The 24015-nt window shown below is 53.3% G+C and overlaps 2 protein-coding genes across 10 annotated transcripts in view; one reads left to right on the forward strand and one right to left on the reverse strand.

Annotated features, from left to right (window-relative positions):
* Positions 1-13451, forward strand: part of PDGFRL (platelet derived growth factor receptor like) — a 37436-nt gene extending 23985 nt beyond the window's left edge. The window contains exons 3-6 of the mRNA XM_036764408.1: positions 6145-6296; positions 10348-10638; positions 11654-11793; positions 12780-13451. Of these exons, the coding sequence (XP_036620303.1) occupies positions 6145-6296; positions 10348-10638; positions 11654-11793; positions 12780-12968 (772 nt within the window). The 3' untranslated portion in view covers positions 12969-13451. The remainder of the gene's footprint in view (positions 1-6144; positions 6297-10347; positions 10639-11653; positions 11794-12779) is intronic.
* Positions 13452-14481: 1030 nt separating this feature from the next.
* MTUS1 (microtubule associated scaffold protein 1) overlaps positions 14482-24015 on the reverse strand; it is a 120893-nt gene continuing 111359 nt past the window's right edge. For all 9 annotated transcript variants that reach the window (XM_036762908.1, XM_036762905.1, XM_036762907.1 and 6 more), the window contains 6 exons: positions 22903-23008; positions 21271-21344; positions 21068-21163; positions 18981-19097; positions 17265-17362; positions 14482-16895 (listed from right to left, as the gene is read on the reverse strand). In XM_036762908.1, coding sequence (XP_036618803.1) covers positions 16682-16895; positions 17265-17362; positions 18981-19097; positions 21068-21163; positions 21271-21344; positions 22903-23008 — 705 coding nt within the window. In that variant the 3' untranslated portion in view covers positions 14482-16681. The remainder of the gene's footprint in view (positions 16896-17264; positions 17363-18980; positions 19098-21067; positions 21164-21270; positions 21345-22902; positions 23009-24015) is intronic.

Genomic DNA, 24015 nt, shown 5'->3' on the forward strand with positions numbered 1-24015 from the left:
TTGTTTCCCATTTTTATCAAAAACTTGGGTGAAGGTAGAGATAACCTGCTTATTATTGTTGGTCCTCAAAAAGACCTCAATTGTCTAAATTTGGGAGCCAGTCAACAAACATTTATTAAGACACAGTGGAGAGAGCACCACCCCTGGAGTCAGGAGGACCTGAGTTCCAATCCAGCCTCAGACACTTATTAGCTATGTGACCTTGGGCAAGTCACTTAATCTTGATTGCCTCAAAACAAAGTATTTCTTAATTGCTTACTGTGTGTCAGGCACTGTGCTAAGCAATAGGGGTACAAAGAAAGGCGAAAGATGGTCTCAGTCCTCAGGAGCTCCCAATGATGGGGGCTGGGGACAATGTACAAATGAATACATACAAACAAGCTATAGACAAGATAAATGGGCAGTGATCAGCACATGGGAGGTGCTTGAATTAAAAGGGGTTGGGGAAGCCTTCTGCAGAAAGCAAGACTTCAGAAGCGACTTAAAAGAAGCCAGGAGGTCAGTGGGAAGAACGCAGGAGGGAAAACACAGCTGGAAAGAATGTCCGGAGCCAAGCGATAGAGGGTCAGGAGGCTGGGGCACTAGGCTGAGGAAGGTGTAAGAACACTGGAAAGGGAAAGGGGAGGAAGGTCTTTAAAAGCAAAACAGATTCTACATTTGATCCAGGAGGCCACAGGGAACCATGAGAATTGGTTGAACTGTGTGTGTGGCAGGGGGCGGGGGGGGGGTGGATGGAGAGGGAGACAGAGGAAGAGAGAGAGAGACAGAGACAGAGACAGAGAAGACAGATGGCAGGGAGAGAGGGGAAGAGAGGGGGGGGAGACGGAGAGGGAAAGAGAGAGAGACAGAGAGAGGACAGACAAGAGGGAGAGAAGAGAGACAAGAGGGAGGGAGAGAAAGAGGGGAGAGGTAGGGAAAGGGAGAGAGGGAGAGGGAAGAAGGGAGGGAGGAGGTAGGGGGAGAGAGAGAAGAGTGGGGGGGAAGAGAGAGGGGGGAGAGGGGGAAAGAGGACAGACAAGAGGGAGGGAGGGAGGGAAGAGGGAGAGGGGGGAGAGAGAGAAGAAAGTGGGGGGGGGAGAGTGAGGAGAGGAGAGAGAAGGGGGAAAGTAGAGGGGAGAAATGAAAGAGGAGAGAAAGAGGGGAGAGAGGAGGGAGAGAAAGGAGAGATTAGAGGGAGAGAGAGGGAGAGAGGAGAGGAGAGGAGAAGGAAGAGGCAAGGGGGGGAGAGGAGAAGGAGAGACAAGAGGGAGGGAGGGAGAGAGGAGACAGAGAAGTGGGAGGGGGAGAGAGGGGAGAGGATGAGAGAGAAGAGAGGAGGAGGAAAGGGGGGGGGGAGAGAGAGAGAGAGAGAGGCAGGGAGGGAGGGAGGGAGAGAAGTGGGAGAGGGGGAGAGGAAGAGAAAGAGGGAGGGGAAGAAAGGGAGAGAACAAGGAGAGAGAGGGAGAGAGTCAGGAGAGAGATGAGAGAGAGGGGGAGAGAGAGAGGAGAGAGAGGGAGAGAGGAGAGAGAGAGAAAGAGTGTGTATGGAGAGAGAGTGAGAGGAGAGGGAGAGAGAGACAGACAAACACACGGTCAGACCCAAGCTTTAGGAAAGTCATTTTGGTGGCTGAATGTGGGGAGAGACTTGAGGCAGGCTAATGACCAGCAGCCTTTGCAACAAAGGAGGTTGGAGAACAAGCAAAGGCGAGACCAAACTAAAAGATCTGCATTGCTCCTCTTGGGTCATAAAATGGACTTCATGGGGCCAAGAAGGGGGCCAAGAGTGTGGATGATCATGGTTGATCTGGAGCAGGGGAGGGGTCATTAGTGGACTGCCAATGTAATAACATTCATCTTTATTCAATTTTGTCTTCTGGGATTCATCCCAGTGCTCCATCCTCCCAAGTCTTCTCAGCTCTCTCATCCTGTACAGTTCTCTGTCCCCACCAGCTTTGTGGCATCTGAAGATCTGATAAGGATGTCCTCTCTACTTTAATCTAAGTAACTGATAAAAAGAACTAAGAGCACACCCCGGGCACTCCGCTAGAGACCTTCTGAGTCAGCACCCTGTGGCTCCTGACTTCTCTTCAGCTCTAGCCATTCAGCTAGTCTCCAGTTCACTTCATTTTACTATTCCTTATTTTCTCCATCTTTACCACAAGAATAGTCGGAGGGACTTTGTCAAACGCTTTGATATCTGCCGGTTCCCCCAGTCTGACAACCCCGTCAGTAACCTGGCTCCAAAAAGGAAATAGGGTCCGCCTAGCGCAGGCTGCTCAGGGTGAAGCCATGCTGGACAGTACTTTGGGGCTGCAGCTCCCTTGGTGGTGACTCACCGATGCTTTCCTTAATTGATCGTCACAGAATGAAGCCCGTCATTGAAGTCAAGCTCATTGGCGTCCAGCTCGCAGACTTCGTTCTCTTCCCTTTTGGGAAAATCGGGCTTCTCGCTGCCCTGCAGCAATGCTGGGGCCCCTCTCCCGGGCTCCGCCCTCCTAAGATCACCGTCAATCCCCGTGTGCCAAGGAGCTAAGTCACCAGGGTCCAGCAGCTGGCTGACCTCCCATGATCTCCTTGCTTGAGAGGAGGCGTCTTCTTAACATCCTTTCTGGTCCATCATTGTCCTTGGCGGAGTAAACAGAAACAGAGTAAGAACTGAGAATGAATGTCCCTGATAAAGCGACGAATCCGCACAGAGCCTAGCATAAATCCCTGGGGCATTTCACCAGAGACCTCATCGTGAGCTGCCTCTTCTTTGGGTCCCGGCTGCTCAGCCAGCTTCAGTCCCATTTAATCGTGCCGGCGTTTTCTTTCTCACATCCGTTCTCACCGACCCATCACGTCTGGGATGTAGTACCTACTTTGAGCTTCCCCTTGTCCTAATGTCGCTCATTTCTTGGCTCCAAATTCTTCGAGAGCCCCTGGCATCATTCTTAGAGGGCAATGCTATGCTTTTGTGTTTCCCTGTGATGCCTGATCGTGCTTCCATCATCTGTGCTTTTATTTTTTATAATTTATTTTTAGTTTATTCATTTTTAACATTCTTTTCTTTAAAGATCCAAGTTCTTAATTATCTCCCTTTGTCCTGCCCTTCCTCCATAACCCATTGAGGAGGCAAGCAATGGGATATCAATTATCCATGCAAAGAAATATTTCCATATTAGCCATGCTGCAAGAAAACTAAAGTGAACAGAGTCTGCTCGGTCTGCACTCAGACTCCATCGGGTCTCTCACCAGAGGAGGAAGCAGTTTTCATCATGGGTCATTTGGAATTGTCTTGGATCACTGAATTGATCAGAATAGCCAAATCTTTCCCGGTTGATCAGGGTTACAACACTGTCGCTGTTACTGTGTTTTATGTGTCTTTAACAACGCAAGTTTAGTGGGTGAGCCCCCTGAACAATGCTGTTATTCTCATTGGACAACGTGCCCCTTTTCTTTATGGAATTCTCTTTCCATGTGTCTTGAGTGTCTCATTCTTGAGAACAACTCCTCTTTCCTGCTACGTGGCACACTGCTTAGAGCACTGGGCCTGGAGTCAGGAAGACTTGAGTTCTGGCCATAGATACTAGCTGTGTCACCCTGGGCAAGTCACTTAACCTTGGTCTGCCTCAGTTTCCCCATAATAACACCTATCTCCCAGAGTTGACACGAGGCTCAAATGAGATTAAATAATTCCTTCCTGCCTTAATTCCTTTCTTTCCAGGACTATCCCTCTGAACCCTTTGAAATCTGCTCTTTCCAAATCTAGGGTGCCTATTAGTCGATGCCTGGCTTTCTTCTCCTTCTCTATCACCACCTTTGGGGAGGCAGTGCTTTGTTTCCCTCAAAGTCTCATCATTTCTTCCCAGCAATCCCCTCCTGGGTTTCTAAGATTCTTCAAGGGGGAAAATCAGATCCGGGAAGAGAATTTCCCCACTCTAAGTCCTCCACCATTTCCTACAAATAGAGAGGCAATGTGGTGAGGCAGGTAGAGACCTGGCCTAAATCAAGGCCCGTTTCTGAGCCTGATTGGTTCTGTCATGCTGGCAAATCACTTAGTCTCTCAGTGGATGAACCTCACATAGAAGGAGAAGGGGGGACGGACTGCGTGTAAGGATCCCTGTGGGCTGCATATTGACTTAGAAAACCATGGATTAACTTTAGCTATGTCCTATTGTTTTAATTTTGCAAAATATTTCCCAATTACTTTTTAATCTAGGTCAGGGCACTGGGAGCTTGTGGCCGCAATTTCAACACCTCTGCTCTAAACTATTCTCTAAAACCACGTAAGGTCAGAAGGGGCGCCAGCCTACATTGGTGGAAGGAGTTTACCCATCTGAGAGTTCCCTAAACCAATGAAACTATGGGCTTAGTCCTTATCCCTATGGTTAGATTCTAGGTTTTAACCTATCTTGTACGGACCCTTTGGTTCCTGTCGTTCAGGCACTTCAGTTGTGTCTGACTCTTTGTGACCCCTTCTAGGGTTTCCTTAGCAGAGATACTGGAGAGATTTGCCATTTCCTTCTCCAGCTGATTTTACAGATGAGGAAACTGAGGCAAACAAGGTGACGCGACTTGCCTGGGCTCATGCTGCTAACAGGTGTCTGAGGCTGGATTTGAACTCAGGTCTTCCTGACTCCAGGCCCAGTGCTCCATCCGCTGCTTCAACAATTTTGGTTCCATGAAATTCAAAAAGATTTTGAACAAACAAAACCAATGCAGACAAATCTGGAAGGAAAGCAGGGAACTGGGAAAAAAGGTTCTAGGGAATTCCTCTGACAAAGGCCTCATTTCTCAACTATATAAGCCAGATTCATGGAAACAAGAGCCATTTCTGCGACTAACGGACAAAGCGTGTGAACAGGCAGTTTTCAGAACAAGTCAAAGTTATCAATAGTCGCATGAAAAAATGTTCTGTCACTAATAAAGAAATACAAATTAAAACAGCTCTGAGATACCACCTCACACCCATCAGATTAGCTAAAATGACAGAAAAAGAAAATGACAATGCTGGGAAAGATATAGGAGAACAAACTGATGCATTGTTGGTGGAGCTGTGAGCCGGTCCAATCATCCAGGAGAACACTGCAGACTCTTGCACCCAGCAATCCCGCTACTGGTTCTTTGCCCTAAAGAGAACAAAGAAAGTGGGAAAGGATCCACAGGCACAAGATAGTTATAGCAGCTCTTTTTGTGGTGGTAAAGGATTGGAGATTGAGGGGATGCCCATCAGTTGGGGAAAGGCTAAATAAGTTGTGATGAAATGCTTTTGTGTTAGGGCAGCTGGACCCGGAGCCAGGAAGACCCGAGTTCAAACCTGGCCTCAGACACCAGCTAGTTGTGCGACTCTGGGCAGGTCACTTAGCCCTATTTGTCTCGGTTCCTCGTCTGTAAAATGAGCTGGAGAAGGAAATGGCAAAGTGCTCCAGCATCTCTGCCAAGGATGGGCATGACTGACCAACGACAAACACTATTGTGCCATAAGAAATGACAAGCTCGATGCTTTCAGAAAAACCTGGGAAGACTTCCGTGAACCGACACAGAGTCAAGTCAGCAGAACCAGGACAAAGAATAGTGTAGGCCTCAGGGTGGGAGTGAAGATTCTGGTTTCTCTCCTGAAGAGGTGGGAATGGGGGCAAGGTCAGTGTCCAGCTGTGGGGGGAGGAGAGCAGAAAAGAGGAGGGTATCCCACAGCCCTTGCAGGATGGGCCCCTGGTCACCAGGGAAGCAAAGGATGGGAGGCCCCAGAACCTGTCATTTCTATCCAGAAATCCCAATCCCATCTTCAGACTCCATCTCGAGTTGGTTAAATTGCTCTTGCCAAAGGCCATAGATAAAGCTCTGACCTAACAAATTCCTCTTGGAAGTTTCAGGGGAGTTTCCTTCCTTTGAAAATAATTTTTATTTATGATTTCCTTAAAGGAAAGATGACTCTCCCACCCCCTTTCATCTAAGAGCAGAAAATGAAAATCAGCCTCCAGGCTTGGCCATGACTCCCCTCTCCACCCAGCCTTTCCTTCCTCTCCCACTTCCCTGGACATAGTGTACGGTCTTCAATAGTCAGCAGGATGTTCTTGGCTCAGGCAGCTCAGGCCCACCCAGGGAGGCATGGGGGAGGGGTGGCAGAGGTGCCCCTCTCCCCACCAAGGTCTGACCCCCACCTTGTATCTGTCTGATGACTAGTGTGAAGCAACACGACCGGTATGGACAGCTGATCCTGGTGAACGCCACGGCGGCAGACACCGGGGAATACAGCTGCTGGATGCAGGTGTGCACTGGCTACGTGTGCAGGAAGGATGACACCAGGTCCGGTGCCACTTACATCTTTTTCACAGGTAAGACACGGGGCACCCGAATCTGCTCCAGGCCCTCCTCCTGGCCAGGGGCTCTCCCAGGCTCACCCCACCCAGCTCCTCAGCTTCCCCGGGGCAGTGCCTAGAAAACCCCAAGGCCCTCGACGATGGGCCTGGGCTGAGGCCCAAGCTGGCTGGCCACGGGGAGACCACCAGGAGGGTGAGTTTGGGGCCGTAGCTGCAGCTCCTGGGGATGAGCAGTGCAGAGTTCTGCAAGAATTAGGACCCTGGCTTTACAGAAGAGGAAACTGAGGCCCCGGGGGATTCCAGATCCAAGATTCGAAGGAGACTGGAGACCTGGGGTAGAAGGAAGCAGGCCCCGAAAATGGGAGAAGACCCTACAGGGGGCAGCAGGCCTGCCCTCCAGGGACTCCCAAGCCAGGCCAAGACCCTGGAGGCTTCCCCAGGAGATGTAGATGGCAGGGGCTTCAGCCCCAGAGCTATCCTCAGACCATATGATCATTTCCTAGGTCACAGATGTGGAGCAGGAACAGAGGTGGGAGGTCACCTGATCTGCTCACACACACACACACACACTCGCACACACATTTTACAGGTGAGGAAACTGAGGCCCAGAAAATTGAAGTAACTTGCTTAAGGTAGTAAGTAGTCAAGTTAGGATTTGAACCCAGGGCCTCTGGCTCCTTCCACTGCTCCCTACTTCTTCACATGAGATAATCACCTTCTTTGATCCAGTTAGAGAATTGTGTCTGGTTTTTTTGGAGGGGGGCACTCTGTGATATCCCTTGAGATAAAAGGTAGATTTGCCTCCCCTCCTCCCCGCACCCCCACTGCAGCTGGGTCCAGTGGCGGGGGGAGGGGGCAGGGTTCTAGAATGGCCTTGCTGCTATGTAATGAGCTCCCCAGACTGCTCCATGTACCCGAGCTCTGCTCGGCTCCACAAAGAGGAGTACAGAGAAGAACTCACAACCGGGCAGGCAGAGGTGGAGGGACTGCAAGAATTAGGACTCTGGCTTTACAGAAGAGGAAACTGAGGCCCCGGGGACTCTAGATCCAAGATTTGAAGGCAACTGGAGACCTGGGGTAGAAGGAAGCAGCCCCCGAAAACAGGAGAAGACTCGGGGTGGGGGGCAGGGCTCAAGAGGCACCTTCGAGGCTTTGGAGGTCGGCCCATGGAAGAAGGATTCAGCACCCCAGGGGACCCTCCACCTGGTGAAAGTTAACATTGTAATTACGGCAAGTCAAGAAATTATCTTCCTGATTGGGGGGGAGGGAAGGAAGAGAGAGGGAGGAAAAGAGGAGGGGGGAGAGAGAAGAGGGGGAGAAGAGAGACAGAGAGAGACAGAGAGACAAGAGACACAGACAGAAACAGGGACAGGGAGAGGGAGACAGGGAGGAAGAGGGGAGGGGAGTCCGTATCTAGATAAAAGCCTCCCTTCTGGGCTAGGGCTGGGCTCTGTTTCCCCAGTTCCTCTCTTCCTGGCTCTATCCAAGCTCAGCCTCTCTGTCTGTTCCACTCAGATCTCTTCCCTCCTCACCTACATGCACGGCCGCTGTCCAGCAGACAGAGTGCTGGCCTGGAAGTCAGGCCTTTACCATCAGACCCTGGACAAGTGATTTTACCTCCCCATTCTGCACGTGCTGGGAAGCTGCTGAGGCAGGCTTTGAACTCAGGTCTTCCTGACTCCAAGGCTGCTGCTCTCTCCACTAAGTCACCTTGGTGTTCACCTGAAAGAAGCTTGGACCAGAGAGAAGAGGTAACTGGGAAAGGAAGAAGATGAAGCCCTCAGCCCCCGGCATCCCTCTGATCAGTGACTTCACTCCTTTAGGCTTCAGTTTCCCCATCTGTAAAAAGGAGTAGCGATGCCCACAGCACCTCCTTCGCAGGGTGGTTGTGTGCTTCTCAGTCCAAAGTGGTGATCATTCCACAAGGCGCCCTAACAGATGGAGCACCAGGCTTGGAGTCACCAGCCCCAGGTTTGAATCCAGCTGGTCCTCTCAGTGGTGTGTCCTGTGGCCAACAAGGTCTCTCTCAGTGAGTCTCTTTTCCCTCCTGTATAAAATGGGATCGGCACTGTTGTCCTGCTTCCTTCCAGTGTGGTGGGAGGGTTGGAGGAAGGTGGGTATGAGCATCAGGATTAGAAGCCACATCTTCTGTGTGGGAGTGCAGGCTGACTGTGTGCTGTTGACTCCGGGCCAGGCTGTTATTGGAGTGATTTGTAATGAAGTCAGTGTTGTCCATTCAGTGTTGTCCATTTCTCCACTCTGACATGCCTGGGAGTTCTTGTGAGGTCTTGGTAGCCAAAGATCTTTGCTTCATCCTTTCCTCACATAGTAGGGCCACATCACAAGCTCCTTGAGGGCACATGACAAGTGAGTGTCAGCACTGGGGATGTTTAGCCTAGAGAAGACTGGGGGGGGGACGCATGTGGGGGGGAAGCACAATCGTCTACAAGCATCGAAAGGACCATCAATCATGTGGGAGTGCCAAGAGACTTGTTCCAGAAGACAGAATGAGGACCAACAGGAAATGGCAAAGAAGCAAATTTGGGATCGATGGAATGAAAACTTGACTGACGATGAGGGCGATTCTGGAGTGAAATGGGTCCCCTGAGAGGTAGTGAGCTCCTCATCACTGGCCATCTCCAAGCAGAGGCTGCATCAGCACTTGTCAGGGTTTAGAGGGGAACCACACCTGTCCAGGTGTGGGTCAGGTTAGATGCCTCAGAGGGCCCTCCAATTCAGAGACCCAACCTGCTTCAGGCCTTCCTGCCATGTTGGACAGGTGGCCAGCCCACTGCCTCTTCTAGTCATTGACTCCAGTGATGATGTCTCCTATGCCATCCCTCCAGTAACCTTCTCCTGCTTGGGGTGGGCCTCAGCTCCCCAGAAGCCTATGCCATTTCCTATCAGACCAGAAGGACTTTCAGCTGAGCCCCCAGCCATGCATGAGTTATCACAGGACCAATTGTGATCAACGTGGAAAGCCTAGGTAGCAATAGGATGGACAGTCTGTGAAAAGGATGAACACGTAAATGGGGGCCGCCATATTGGAATTAAAAGCCAAACTCCATGTCAGTCCTCCAACTTGCTCCAGGAGATGGGCTTTGGCAGGCTATTAAAAGTACTCCTTTATTCTCAAAGGAAGAATTACACATTAGAAAGAGTTCTCCAAATCACTACTGGTGAGGGAAATGTAAATTCAAAGAGCTCTGGAGTTTTACCTTTGAGGGCAGAGATGACAGATAGTCAATGTTGGAGGGGCGGGCGAGACAGGCTCCTCTTGCTAGAGTTGTGGATTGGTCCAACCATTAGGAAAGCCAGTGGGTGTTATGTGAAGAAGTGACTAAAAGAGCCGTCCCCTTTGGTCCACAGATTCCTCTGCCAGGAATACACGCCAAGGAAGAAAGATTGTCCACTGAAATATTCATGGTAGTGCTTTTGGAGGAGCAAAGAGGCAGAAACCAAGTAGATGCCCGTCATTTGGAGAATGGCTAACAAAGTTGTGGTGTGCAAATGCAGTAACGTATCACTGTTATAGGAAAGAATGTGTGATATGGTGTGAAGTCATCAGAGACAGGAAAACAATGTAGATGAAAGTTACAACAGGAAAAAAAAAAAAGCCAAGTGAGGGACCAAGCCTGGTCCCAAAGAAGACATGAGAAAATGCGCCTCCTCCCCTCCCTTCTTGGCTGAGGTGGGGGTCTCTGGGTGCAGAGCACTGCATATACTCTCTGGTCTGGTGGATGTGCTGGCCAGTTTGGCTGGGCTGCCTTCTCTCCCCTGCCCACCTTCTTCCCTATTCTTTGTTACAGCTATAATGCTCTGGGCAGGAGAGGGAGGAGGAAATCCATTAGGAAGTGGGAGTGATGGAGAAACCAATAGACATCAATAAAACACTTTTAAAAATACTTTGGTCGCCAGAAGAGTGAAGATAGAAAGGGGGATGTAGTTGTCTTTCGTAACAGAACCAACACTGTGGGAGTCCCTTCCCTACACGCATGGTTCTTGCCGGAGGAACTTGGGTGGGGGACCCTAAATAACCACGGCACACACACACTTGCCTCTGCAGAGAAAGGAGAGCTCTTTGTGCCTTCTCCCAACTACTTCGGTGTGGTCTACCTCCATCCAGACAGAGAAGCCATTGTCCCTTGCCGGGTGACCGTCCCATCAGCCAAGGTCACCCTACACCGGGAGTTCCCAGCCAAACAGATCCAAAGCAACGGGAGCATCGTTTATGACGTGAAGAGGGGCTTTGTCTACCTGCACCCTCAGCCTGACCACCAAGGGGTGGTCTACTGCCGGGCAGAGGCCCACGGGGCCCCCCAGATTTCCATCAAATACCAGCTGCTCTACGTGGAAGGTAAGAGCTAAATTGAAGCTTCTTCCAAGGAGTCAGGATTGCCTAATTTCAAACCTGCAGGAGGTTTAGGGAAAGTGAATTATCTTCTAGCCAGGAGTGGAATCTGCTGCTTCATGAGGTAGTGAGCTCCCCATCTCTGTGTTCAAGTAGAAGCTGCATAGCCACTCATCTGGAATGGAGTGGGGATTCCTGGCCAGGTACAGGTTAGATAGGGTGGCCCCTGAGGCCTTTCCAGCTCCTCTGCGTTCATTTTACAGAGGGAGACATTGAGGCAGAGAATGCTTAGGGGGCTTCTCCCAGAAAGGGAGGGAGTGCTTGAGATTAATAGCCAAGGAACCCTTATGGGGAATGGAAGCTTTGAGGTCACCACTTTTCCAGAGAGCTGAGAATCAAGGGCAAAGTGCTTGTAGCCCTTAGAACCACAGAATGTCAGAGTTAGAAGAAAGCTCAGAGGCATCAGATCCGACCCAGACCCAAACAGGAGTCCCCTCTACTACATCTTAGACAAACAGACTTGATCACCTTGAGGGATGGGGAGCTCACTACCTTAACCCTTGAGGAGCTGAGAGGCCACCGTGCTTCCTTCAGGCTATTTCAAACTTCCCTGGGCCCCAGGCTTTCTGAGCCGTCAGCAGCCCACTGTCCCCTCCCCTCTCTCTTGTCCACCTTCCAGGCTCCCCATCCCCCATGCGCCTCTGGCTAGGCCCATACATACACTGGCCTTGCACGCCTTTTCCTCCCTTGACTCACCCACATCCAGGCAGTGCAGCATCTCTCCTCAAAAGGAGAAGCGGGGCTACCTTGCAAAGCGATGGCATTATGGGGTTGAGAGCTGAAGGGGAAGTAAACACCGCCTCCTCCAGGGCGTGGAAGCCTCTGGTAAGTTGGACCCAAAGGAGGGGGCCAAAACAAATTGGCACCAGCGAGGCAGCGTCCAAGACCTGGGTTCAAATCCCACGGAAGCCAGGGTTTGAGCACCTCGTATGTCCCTGACTGAGTCTTGTGCGTCTGCTAGTTCCCAGCGGGCCTCCATCCACCACCATTGTGGCCTCCTCCAACAAAGTGAATGGCGGGGACGACATCACGGTCCTGTGCACCGTCCTGGGTGAGCCCGATGTGGAGGTGGAATTCCGGTGGCTATACCCGGGGCTTAAGGTAGGAGCCTAGAAATCCTCCCATTTCACTGGGGTCTACTAAGTGCTCAGCTCACCCCCTTCCTTCCTGAGTCCTCCCACCATCGAAGGTCTCTGAACAGGAGGCTTTGGGGACAAGGCAGTTGGAAGAAGGGGTGGAGGGGGAGAAGAGGGCACTGCCCCAGTCCCACCTTCCTGGTCCAGAAGATGGGAACTAGAACCCACAGAATCCTGGAGCCTAAGAAGGGACCAGGGTCCTGCTGGATGCTAGCCAGCCTCCCCTGTAGACCTCCAGGGCTGGGGACCCCTTTCTCCCATTTACTGGGGGGATGAGAGACATTCCAAGATCATAGGGATGACTGGTTCACTGGATCTCGTCAGCCACCCTCCCACTGTCCTCTGGACCCCCAGGCTCAGGCGTTAGCCTGCTGTAGCTCCCCAGGCCTCCCAGCCCTTGGCAGCCATCTTGCTGAGACACCCTCGACACCCTCCTATATGTGCCATCTCCTCTGGTTAGCACATAAGTAAATAAATGCAATTCTAACCTCTTCCACCATAGGATTCCAAGCTTAGAGATCAGTCTCATTCTATAGATGGGTAAGCTGAGGTTCAGAGAAGAGCCATGTGGGCAGTAAACGGCAAAGCCAAGAATCAAACCTAGACCCTCTGGCTCCAGAGACATGGCTCGCCCTACTCTCCCATGCTAGCTGCCTCTCCTATGTTCTTCAGTGTCCCAAGAAGTGGGGTCACCAGTGTGGGCACGCTCTCCATTGCTGACCATCAATCTACCCAGCCCTGTTTTTCCTATGGAATTCTTTTTCTTGTCCTCCCAGGGCTCCAGGGGTGCCCACAAGCCATGGTTTTAGGGGACATAGGCTCTCAGAGTCCTGAGAACCTAGGACAGTCACCCTCAATGTTATAGAGCCTGTGAGGACAGTGGTGTTCTGGGCCCCCTGGCCAGCCTGCCATCTGTCTCACGTACCCACATGCACCCTCTTTGTGAAACAGGACGAAAGGCCTGTGACGATCCAGGACACATGGAGACTGGTCAGCCGAGGCCTCGGGCGCACCACGCGACTGTCCCAGAGCATCCTCACGCTGCAGGACTTTGAGACCATCGACACCGGCTACTACATGTGCACAGCCCAAAACCCGCGCGGGCAGACCACCGTAGCCACCACCGTGCAGTTTCCCTGAGGCAGGTGGGGGGGAACAGAGGGTCAGTCATTCAAAGGCCCAGTCTCGTGGAGGGTAACTGAACGCTAACGGCTAACATTGATCTAGACATTTGAGGTTCGCAAGGTGCTTTACAAATTGTGTCTCTTTTGGGCCTCACAGCTGTCCTGGGAGGTAGGTGCTACTATGACCCTCCCCATCTTACAGATGGGGAAGCTGAGGCAGGGTGGTCACAGCTCTGCCAGCTTATTTGGATCTGTCCTTAGCCAAAGGCTGCTGCCAAACTTTGTGTCCCTGTGCGTGTAGGTCTCAGACAAAGGCCCCAGCCAGATCAGAAGCCGTCGGGCACAGGAACGAGGCATCTCGCCTGTTCCCGTGTCTCCCCCTAAGATATGGTTGGAGGGGGCTTACTTCCATGTATGTGCTTCTGACTGTTGGTCCTGAATGAACACATGTATGGACGAGCAATGTAGTCACTGAATAAAACGTGAAGCTTAAAAGGTAAATGGCTTGAGTGGCCTTGGGCTGAGCTGGGTGGCCACCCATGGGACCCCCGAACGCTGCTAGCTGTTGGCTGTGCTGGCTTGGCGCCCACTTTCTGAACATGGATCCTGGATCTGGGCATGGGGCTGGCGCTGTGTTCCAAGCCCTGGCAGGGCCCGCCGGGGGCTCCAAGGCCTGCCCTGCTGTGACCTCCCAAGAGGGGGTGGCTGTTCTAAGCAAAGTGGCTCAGGAAGGTTGTTGGTCAAATGGTGGTGGGGGGAAGGGGAGGGCTGGAACCCTCACACCTTGCACCCAAAGCCCACAGGGACAGCAGAGAGCTCTCCCACTCCTGAGCTCCCAGCATGCTTCCCAGTACTCCACCTCACAGTGGGATCACACCTCCTCACCAGGACCCTGAGGAGCAGCCCAGAGTTACTGCGCCCATTTTACAGACGAGAAAACAGAGGCTAGAAGTGACTTGCCCCCAGTGTCTGAGCAGGGAGACAATCCTGGGTTCCCAAGCCCGTGCTCCATGGAGCTCCTTCCAGGGAAAAGGGGGTGTTTTACCCAAATTCTTGGTATAGTGCCACAGTTCATAGGATATTAAAGCTGAAAGGTACATCAGAAGTCACCTAACCCACCCACCCTGCCCTGCTTATGGAAGAAGCGAGGCAGGGGCCTGCCCCAGGTCCCACAGGCAGGAGCTTCAGAGGTAGGATTTGAACCCAGGTCCTGATTCTAAAGCCAGGGACCTTTCGTTTGTCTGCCTCCCTAACTCCATGGAAACCATACTGGAACATAAAGCCACCTTTGTAGATTCTGAGCTCTCGAGTTGGAAGGGACCTCAGAGGCCACCTAATGCACAGACAAGAAAGCACACCCAGTAAGAGGTCACTCGCCCAACGTCCCCTGTAGCTGGAAGGGAGCCTGACCCTCCAGGGGTCACTTATTTAAATCCCCCCAATAGTCATACTTCAGCCCCGTAGGAAGGAGCTACCTTCTGTGGCTTATTTTCAGAGAACTATAGAAGACTGGCCAGCAACAAGAAAGCTAAGTCAAATTTGTGTTTATTATTTTAACACACACAACTCAAAATGCATCAGCTCCTTCCCAAGCCCCAGCCCCCTGACTCAGTGCAATCAGAAGCTGAGGACCAGCCAGCTGTGAGGGTCCAATTCTAGCCCCTAGCACCCACCTTTCAGGACTGCATTCAGAACGCTTGGGGTGGGGTGGGGGGTGGGGTTCTGAGCCTTGAACTCCTAGATGACAAGACTTGACAGGGGTGAAAGACATGAATGTGGGAAGGGCAGTCCAGCCAAGCACAGTCAGGGAAGCTCGGCATTGGCCCAAGTCGCCTCAGCTTGACTCTGCCCAGCTAGTTCCCTGGCCTCTTCTCAGAACTGTCCTACAATGTGGACCTGGAAAAGCATTTTCAAAGAGCTGTTCTCCTCTGCTGCTGTCTCCCGTCTGACTCAAGATTGGAGCAGCACATTCGTCCCTCCCTGCAGCAGCCTTCCCTGTCCTGGAATGCCTGGCCCCAGGGGGACAGCTCTGAGGGGGTGCAGAGATTCCAGTGGCCCCCACTCCCACTCGGAGCCTGAAGGGAACTGGCTTTCCAACCATCCCTACGAATGGAAAGATTACGCATACAACAGAACATTGGAGATTAAACATGAGACAAAAGAAGGGACTGTTACAAATCAACATGCCTCCTGAACTTCCACTCGCCCCCTGGTGTCCAAAGTCAGTGTGGTGGCTCCCAGACTCCCAGCTCATTGGCAACACAGTGACAGATTCCAAGACGTGGGGAAGCCGCAGCCCCACTCTTCTGGTCCCCAAGGTTGCCTGGGGTGGAGGAGGAGGCTGAGGGAGCTGGGGGAGGTCTCTCATGGAAGTCAGAAAGGGACAACTGCACAAGCCATGGTTTCTGCTCTGACATGGGCCCCTCTGCCCTCCCCCCAGAATTCCTCCAAGAAAGAGCTAGAGCTGCTGGTTGGGGCCCCCACCTGGCTCCTTCTAGCCAATACCTCATCTCCTAGGGTGCTTCTGCCCTGGAACACAGGGATATGGTTGGCCTCTTCCCAAATTTTGCTGATGGATGATTTTCCCTTGCTGCTTCCCCAAATGAGCTGGTTCTGGATTTTTCAATAGTTTATAATGTTAGAGTCTGGCCTTGGGTTTTTTTGGGAAATGACTTTTGTGCCTGGAAAACGAGCTAGTTCTGGGTGAGCATATTAATTACCCTTGTCCCAGAGAAAAGGAGGTAGAAGGCTTATGTCATGGCTTTAGAAAGGAGAGGGGAGGAGACGGATGGGAAGGGAGGAGAGGGGAGAGAAGAAAGAGGAGGCAAGGAAGGAGGGGAGAGGTAGATCCCATCTGTGGGTGACCATTCAGAGCAAGTTAAAAATGAGGAGGAGGTTGGGGCTCCAGGGGGATCCCTGCCCCTTCTTTGCTTGGAAGAATCAGTCCAGGACTGAGCCCCACGAAAGAAGCCTTGCTCCTGGGGATCCAGGGGAGATACATTAGTGTTCACCTCTGTCCACAGCTAAAAAGATGAGCCAGAAGCAGAGACTTGTGTTATCTGGGGAGTGGGGGTCACTGAAAACAACACAACACTGCACTCATTTCAGCTCTCACAGCTGGGCTTTCCATTCGAAGGGCCCATCCTCCCCAGAATGCAGACCCAAAGGCCTTGAGCCAGGGTCCCCAAACTCCCAAGTAGCCTGTTCCCCCTCCCCCAGGGGGTCCATGGCCAAGATGTCCTTGCAGCTGTCTCTGGCACAGCCACTCATGTGTCCATGCCCATCCTGCAGCTCTCCCCTCTAGAGCCAAAGGTGGTGGCACCAGCAAGCCCCGTGCCCATCCCACTCCCATGAGCCTGCAGGTGGCCCAAAGGAAAAGCGTCTGTGACCAGGAACATGAGAAACATTATACTTTATGTGAAGAGGCCCTGAGCTGGTTCTCCCCAAGGCAGGGGGAGAAAGGCAGCGAGCAAGACGCATCTGGCTCGCCAAGTGCTCTGTGCATCATGTCTCTCCCTGCGTGCCAGCGCAGGTGGCGTTCTGGGAACCTCGCAGGGCTGGCGGGAGCCAAGGCTGCCTGAGGAGCCACGCCCAGCTGTCCACGGGCTCCAGCCGCCCCCTGAGCACCCTCAACCAGGCCCCCGCCAGCTGTGATGGGTGGAAGGATCAGTCCCTGGCCAGCCACAAGAAAGCGCTCCCAGGCAGCTGTCAGCCCGTGCTCCAGAAGGGTCATCTGGGGGAGCCTGTGGGGCTGGGGAAGGAGGCCGAGTTCCTCGGGGAAGAGAAGGGCAGTGCCGCTGACGGGGGGGATTTCTTGGGGCTGCACAGGTCCCCATTGTGAAGCTTCCACAGCAGTTCCTCATTCTCCATCGACAGCCGTTTGTTGACCTTGGACTCCTTCTCCAGAGACTCCTGCAGGACTGCTTGCTCTGTAGACAGCTGCCTAAGAGAGGAGGAGGAGACAGGGAGAAGGCATGGGTGTCCAACACAGACGTCTGGAATCCAAAGGGAATGAATGCCTGACAACATGGAGCGCCTGACCTGGGCCCTATGGAGGCCAAAGGAGAGGGAGGGGAGAGGAGGAGAGAGGGAGGAGAGAAGGGGGGAGGGAGTGGGGAGAGGAGAGACGACAGGAGAAGGGAGGGGAGAGGAGGAGAGAGGGAGGAGGGAGAGAAGAGGAAAGGAGGAGGAAAAAGGGAGCGGGAAGGAGAGACACAGAGAAAGAGAGAGAGGAGCGGAACCCCAGGCAGTATTGACCCACAGCGGGGGCCGGGACAGCGGGTCCCAGGGCAGCGGGGGCCAGGAATCTCACCTGGAGATGGCCATATGTTTGTCCATCCGTGCTTTCAGCTCCTCATTCTCCTGTTGGACTCTCTTCAGCTTGTCCACCAGGGCAGTGTTGTTGTCCACCTTGGCATAAAGCAGCCAGCAGTCAGAGCTCATGTACTTCTTGGGCAAAGACAAACCCTGGTCCCTGCCCACCCAGAGCTTGGCACATGCAGCTAAATTCACCACAGAGAGAGCCTGACAGAGCACAGAAGGGCCCAGCCTCTGGCCACGTGAACCAGGAAGCCGCCATATGAAAACAGACCCAGCTAGGTGATTGTCTAGGTCACTGCATCTCAGAGCTGGCAGAGACCTCAGCTCCGAGTAGGCCAAACCTGCTCTGGACCAAGAATCCTCTCCCAGGTGTCTCTGCCAAGTGGCCCCCTACCTCTGCCTGAAGCCATCCCAGGAAGAGGCACTCCCCCCTTCCTGGGGCAGCCGGGCCACATTTTCATTCATGATCCTTGCCCACAAAGAATGTAGGGGTCTGACTGTGCCCACCTGGGGCCTATCAGTTGTCCTGGGTCCATCTGGCACTGCCAGACACTGATGCCAATGGATGACCAATGGCAATGCCATGCTGGCCTTCTGGAGCCCCCATGAGGGGCAGAGGTGGCCAAGACCTGATAGCCCTCAGTCCCATGCTTCCCCTAGCTCCACATTTCCTTCACCACATGTTGAGGGCATCTCCAGCAAGGGGCAGGGCTGTCCTGCACCTCCTCTTCCAAGCTTCCTCGTGCCCCTCAGATGCCTTAGGCAGGAGGCAAACTGCACCCCAGGAGCTCAGAAGAGAGGCTGACTACTGCTCCTCGCATCTAGGGGCAGAGGTCCTCCCTGCTCACTTTCCCAAGTGAAGAAGGCCTGGCACCAGAGCCTAGCCCGTAGGGCTGGCCTATGAGGAATGCGTTTCCCAAACGAGGTGGGGAGCAGACCTGAGAACCTATTGCATCAGGGCGCCTGCTCCTGTAGGGAGAGGCTCGGGGTGGGTCAGTCAGCAGGAGGAGCTGACCCCAGGGCTTTCTGAGGCCGAGGCCGGCTGGCTGCCTGCCCACTGCTTCTCCACAAGGGATCAGCACACTGCTGATCACACACAGGAGCTGGTGTCCTTGTCAGGGGCTCATTTGGTTTTCATGACAGCCCTGCTCCAGATCTGAACCAGCCTCCTGGTGACTGGGGCAGCCAGGGCACCAGCTGGTGCCAGCCAGAGGCAAGCACAGCCAGGCGAGGCCCATGCCAGCTGCAGCCCTCCTCCCCAGCCCACTCCCTCCTTGGGCTGACGGATGTGCTTCAATGCCTGCTTTGAGGCAGCTGCGCTCCAGGGCAGAGGCTGCCCAAGCCACGGATGTCACACCGTAGGCCAGGCACTGAGGGCCGAAACTTCTCATGAGTCAGACCCTCCCCCAGAGGACAGCTGCCAGGCGGACTCAGCCCAGGCCACTACACTGCTGTCTAGCATCCCTCCCACTCCCACCGAGGCCTCAAAGAATAGAAGAGTTCGACGATACCTGCTAGTAGTGCCCTGTGTGTGCCTTCCCCTATACCAGCCCCTGGAGTGTCCCCTTGGCAGCAGGCGAGGACCCTGGCCGGCCATGGGGAGTGGAGGAAGGTCCCTCCCTGTGTGTAAATGCCTGGCCTTCAGGGGCAGTGGCCACATGGTGATCCTCCTGCCCATGGGATCGGTGCCCCAGGGGAGGGAGCTCACCAGCTTCTCCATCTTGAGCAGCTTGACGTCCTGCTGGTGCAGTTTCTCATTCTTGATCTCCAGCACGGCCTTGAGGCTCTCCAGCTCCCGCTCCAGATACATGATCTGGGGGTTCTTCTGCAGAAACAAGTGGAGAGAGCCCCGAGGTCAGGCTTGGTCTCCACCCAAAGATGGCGGCCCCTCCTCTTAGAATGCATTGCCATTTACAGAATGTTTGGAGGTAGGAGGCCCATGCAGTATCATCCTGAGTTTACAGCTTGGGAAATCGAGGCACTGGGTGGTGATGTGACTGCCCTTAGTCTCCCAGCTAGTAAGAGGCCAAGCTAGGACTCCAAACCTAGACCTACCTGCAGGGCACCTCTCTGCCCTGGCACACTGGAACTGCTCAGAAATCGATCAGAAACAAACAGACTGGGCAGTGCTTTGCCCAGTCAGGGGCAACTTTGGAGCCTCAGCTCCTCTTCTGATACATAGGTGGTGGGCCTTGAGGATCTCCAAGGGCCTTCCCAGCTCCATCAGCACTGGCGCTGGAGCAGGGGCAGGATCAGAAGCCACGAGAAAGGGTCTGTGAAGCCTCTTTGGAAAAGTCTGCACTTGGCCATGAGCCGGCAAGAGCACCCCATCATCCACGCCACCCCCCACCAAAGAGTCAGTGCAAGGAATACCTGGCCAAGCTGCACCAGCAGCCACTCGAAAGCTGAAAGGGACCTGGGAGTGGATGAGAAGAGAACTGGTCCAAGGGCCTGGGTTCAAATCCTGGCTCAACTACTTGCTATTCATAACACCCCAGGCCCTGACCCTCAGTGTCTTTATAAGAAAATGAGGGGATTGGAGGAGCCAGCTTGAGTGCCATTCCAGCTCTGCCTCAGCGATCCTGTGGTTGGGGCAGCCCTTAGCAGAGATGAGGAATGGTCTACAGAGGTGAGGTGACTCACCCAAGCTCACATGGACAGCTGAATGAGGAGTCTGTGCTCTCTGTACATTTGGTCCATCAGGTACCACTACCTCTAATCCAGCTGCCACCCCCACCCTCTGCTCTCACCTTCCTAACCTATCCTCTGTACACTGTCAGAATAATTTTCCTTATACACTGGTCTGCTAGGGTCACTCCTGTGCTCAAAATCCTTCCGTAGCTCCCCAGTCCCTACCAAGCAAAGTTCTATCGAATCCACTCTTTGGCTTGGCATCCAATATTGTTACCTTTCTAGCTCTGTGTCCTGTTACTCTCCTCCATGCACTCTATTTTCCCACCAAATTGGATGATTCACTGTTCACTGTACACACCTCTGTACCAATAGGTCCCTCTATGGGGAATGGCATTCCCCCCTTTCTCTCAGTTGCTATTTATTCTTTTTCTAAATCACACTGTAACGCCTCCTTTTGCAGGAAGCCTCCGATGGGGACCCTTCACAGCATGCAGCTAGCTCTTCTCTTTCCAACTCATTACTTTCTATCACACTCACTGGGACCTAGGTCAGTCTCCTCAAAGTACCATGAAAGCAGGGGTGGGGCCTAACTGAAACTTTGTATCTTCTCCAACCCTGAGCATGGTGGCTCTGCACACTGTAGGTGCCATGTGCAGGTAGTGCACACAGTAGGTGCTGTGTTGAGTTGAGATGAATTTTTCTCAGGTCGGTTTTTAAGAGCAGCTTTTCCAAGCCTGTCTGACACTAGCCTACTTTGCTCCTTTCTGCTTTTATATCAGACATCCCCAAAGCCACTGTACACAGGTCCCCCCCAAAAAAATATCCACAAAGTTGATGTAGACAAGGATCCCCCAACACATTCTTAAAGCTGATGTAGAAAGGGACCTCCCCCGGACACATCCCTGAAGACAGTATAGACAGCCCCTGCTTCGGACACATCCCCAAAGCCACTGTATACAGATTCCCCCAGACAGATATCCTCAAAACAGCTGTAGACAACCCCCACCTCAGACAGATACAACACCAGGGCTGCTATAGACAGGACCACCCCGCCGCAGACAGACATCCCCAGAGCTGCTGCAGCCACGCCTCCCAGATGTCAGGCCTTGCCCTCCATTCCCCACTCGTGGGGAGCAGCAGCTGGGTGCTGCCCTCACTTACCTGGTTGGCCTTCTCTCTGGAAGCTGCTTTCTGCTCCTCCAACTGAAGCTGTTCATTCAGAGCTTCATTCTTACTCTTTAGATCATGGATCTCTTTCTACAAACAAGACAGAGACAACACAGGGTGAACGAGGTGGCAGAGGATCGGCCATGCAATGTGTCTGTCCCCACAGGCACAGGGGCCCAGGGGCAGGGGGGGCTCACCTCCAGGGACTCTCGCTTCTCAGAGAATGACTCCTCCAGAGATGTCTTCTCCAGGTCGTGGCACTCCTTGATTTCTGAAAAGAGGCGATATTCCTGAGCCAGTGACCCACCATCCTGCCTCAAGATAACCCACGACAAGTCCACATTCCTCCATTCAGGGGGCTCCTCCAGCTCAAAGCCAGGGTTTTCCGAAGTGGCTGGCTGGGGCCCTGAACACTTGGCAGCTGGGAGAAGCTACGATTGATGGGAGTCCCTAGTGTGACTCCAGGGAAAGGAAAGGTCTGGGGACTTGGGGAAGCTGAGGCAAACAAAGCCTGTGCTCATGCCTGGTAAGTCTGCTAGAACCCCGCCCCAACTCTATTGTAACAACCCTCCTTGAGGCTCCGGCTGGCGGCAAAGACCCTGCCAGTATCTCTTCCCCACTTGGGAGGAGAAGAAGTGAATATGGGATCAGGATTGGAGGATGGGTTGGCCCACACTTGCACGAAGAAGGGACAAACTTGGATTCCCTCTCCAGGGAAGACCAGGCTTGACTGTGGGGCCTCAGGGGTGGGGGCAGCCTTCCCCAGCCCCTCTTAAAGCCAAGGCCTTCTCTCATCATTTGTGCCAGCTTTCTTGCATGTTGTTTCTCCCATAAGACTGGAAACCCCTTGAGGGCAGGTACAGTCTTTTGCCACTTTTTGTATCTCCAGTGCTTAGCCCAGTGCCTGGCACATAGCAGGCGCTTAGCCCAATGCCTGGCACAGAGCAGGCGCTTAGCCCAGTGCCTGGCACAGAGTAGGTGCTTAATAGATGTTTAGCGACCAAAAATCTGGAATGACAGCTCTTCAGCAAGGAGTCCAACCCTCCACGGACAGGCAGGAGCCTTGTCCGGCCAATGACACATTCCAACACAAACAATCCCTATTCTTACACAAATCCATGGGGGGCTCGCGACACCACCTTCCTGAGCCCATTTGGCCCAAAAGTCCTGCTCAGGAGGGATGGTGACTGGCCCTGACCAGAGGAGAGGCTGCTTGTGAGCCCATGTACATATCTCCCCCCTCCTCCCCTGACCCAAACTACCCATCCTGGAGCCCTGATTGTCGAGAGAAATGCATCTCCATTTAGAAAAGCCTGCTCGCGTTCCCACCTACCCAGGCCCCAGGTTCCCAAGAATGCCCCGTCCTAAACTATGAGAAACGCCCTACTGACATTAATAACGTGACGATAATAAGGAGCATTTGTAGCTTGCTTCAGGGTTTTTGTGAAGCCTCACAACAACCCTGGGAGGTAGGTGCTATGGTCCCCATCTTAGTGATGAGAAAACTGAGGTACAGAGAAATTATATGGTTTGCCTGAGGTTGGATTTGAACTTGGGTCTCCCTGACCTCAAGTCAAGCACCCTCTCCACTGCCCCAAGGGCCAGTCTCAAAGTACCCACAAAATTCAAGTTAAGCGTATGGCAAATATGGGCTTCTAGGCCATTCTAAGTCCAGGCTGGCCCTGAAGAGAACCCTCTGCTTCCCCCCCAGGGGAAGGCCCAGCATTAGTGGAAGGCCACAGCTGAGTCAGCTCTCAGGCTTCTCTCTGAGCTGGCAGCTGATGCTTGTCCCTCACTGGCCAGCTGCGGGGAGGCGGGAGGGTTCTTACCTGTGAGGGAGGCTTCATAGGCCTTCTTCAGCAAGTCCACCTGCTCTGAATGGCTGGACTCGATTTCTAACTTGAAGGCTTCGTGGGCAGCGTTTAAGTCATCGACCTGTAAGAGAAAGCCCGGCCCGTTTGAATCGGACAGTGGTACCCCAGGAATGGAAGCGAGAGTGTCATCTGAACGCTAACCTCATGCCTCGGCTAGCACACAAGCCCAGCTGTGGCCTGTCCCGGGCTCTGCCTCAGTTCAGCCTGACTGGGGGAAAGCAGGTCCCCACCAGACTATGGGCCACTAGGACCAGAAGGTTTTCATCATCCACGAAACATCACTGAGACTCTCCAGGAAGGGGTGTTGGCATATTAAGGCAAAAGGCCCCAGCTTGACCGCAATGGTCAGAAACAGCCTTAAAGGGGTGTGGGGGGAGCAGCTCTCTCGGGCAGCATCAGGACAGGGGGGCGTCGGAGATGGGGGAAGCGTGAGCCGTCGCTTTCGGGTGAATTTAATTTCAAATGCTAAGAGAACCAATTAAACTTAATAACTAGGGTTGGGGGTTTTTTAATGACCAACATAAAGCCATCTAGAACTCATGATTCCCTTGTGCTGTGTCCTCTTTTGTTATCTTGGGCCTTTCATCACTGTCATGATGTGTGTACACGCGTGTGTGAGCGGGTACATGTGTGCCCCTGTGCGATGCGTGTGTGTGTTCATGTGTGTGCATGGGTGAGCACACACAAGATTTCCTCTTGTACACACATAGCCAATGTGTGCCCAGACCTTCCCAAGTGCCCATCACTTCTGACGTGCCCGCTGTGTGCCAGGCCCTGCGCTGGGCAGCTGGCCTCAGTGGGCCTTGGTTCCGCTTCTACAAAATGAGGGGGCTAGGGAGATCCTCTAGACCTTGGACCTCCCACATTTCCCTACCAGGCCCTTCTCCAGCTGTGCATGGGGATACTGAGGCGACGCTCAGTCGGCTAAGCCCAGGGCAACAGAGGACATGATGGGAGGGCAGTCTGGCTGAGTGCTCCTCCAAAAATGTGGCAGCCAGGTTGGGGCAGAGCCTGCCTGGAAGCCCTGGGGCGTGATGGGGTCTTAGAATCAGGAGACCCAACTGCATG

Source organism: Trichosurus vulpecula, chromosome 6, assembly GCF_011100635.1.
Source record: "Trichosurus vulpecula isolate mTriVul1 chromosome 6, mTriVul1.pri, whole genome shotgun sequence".
NCBI classification, from domain to species: Eukaryota; Metazoa; Chordata; class Mammalia; order Diprotodontia; family Phalangeridae; genus Trichosurus; species Trichosurus vulpecula.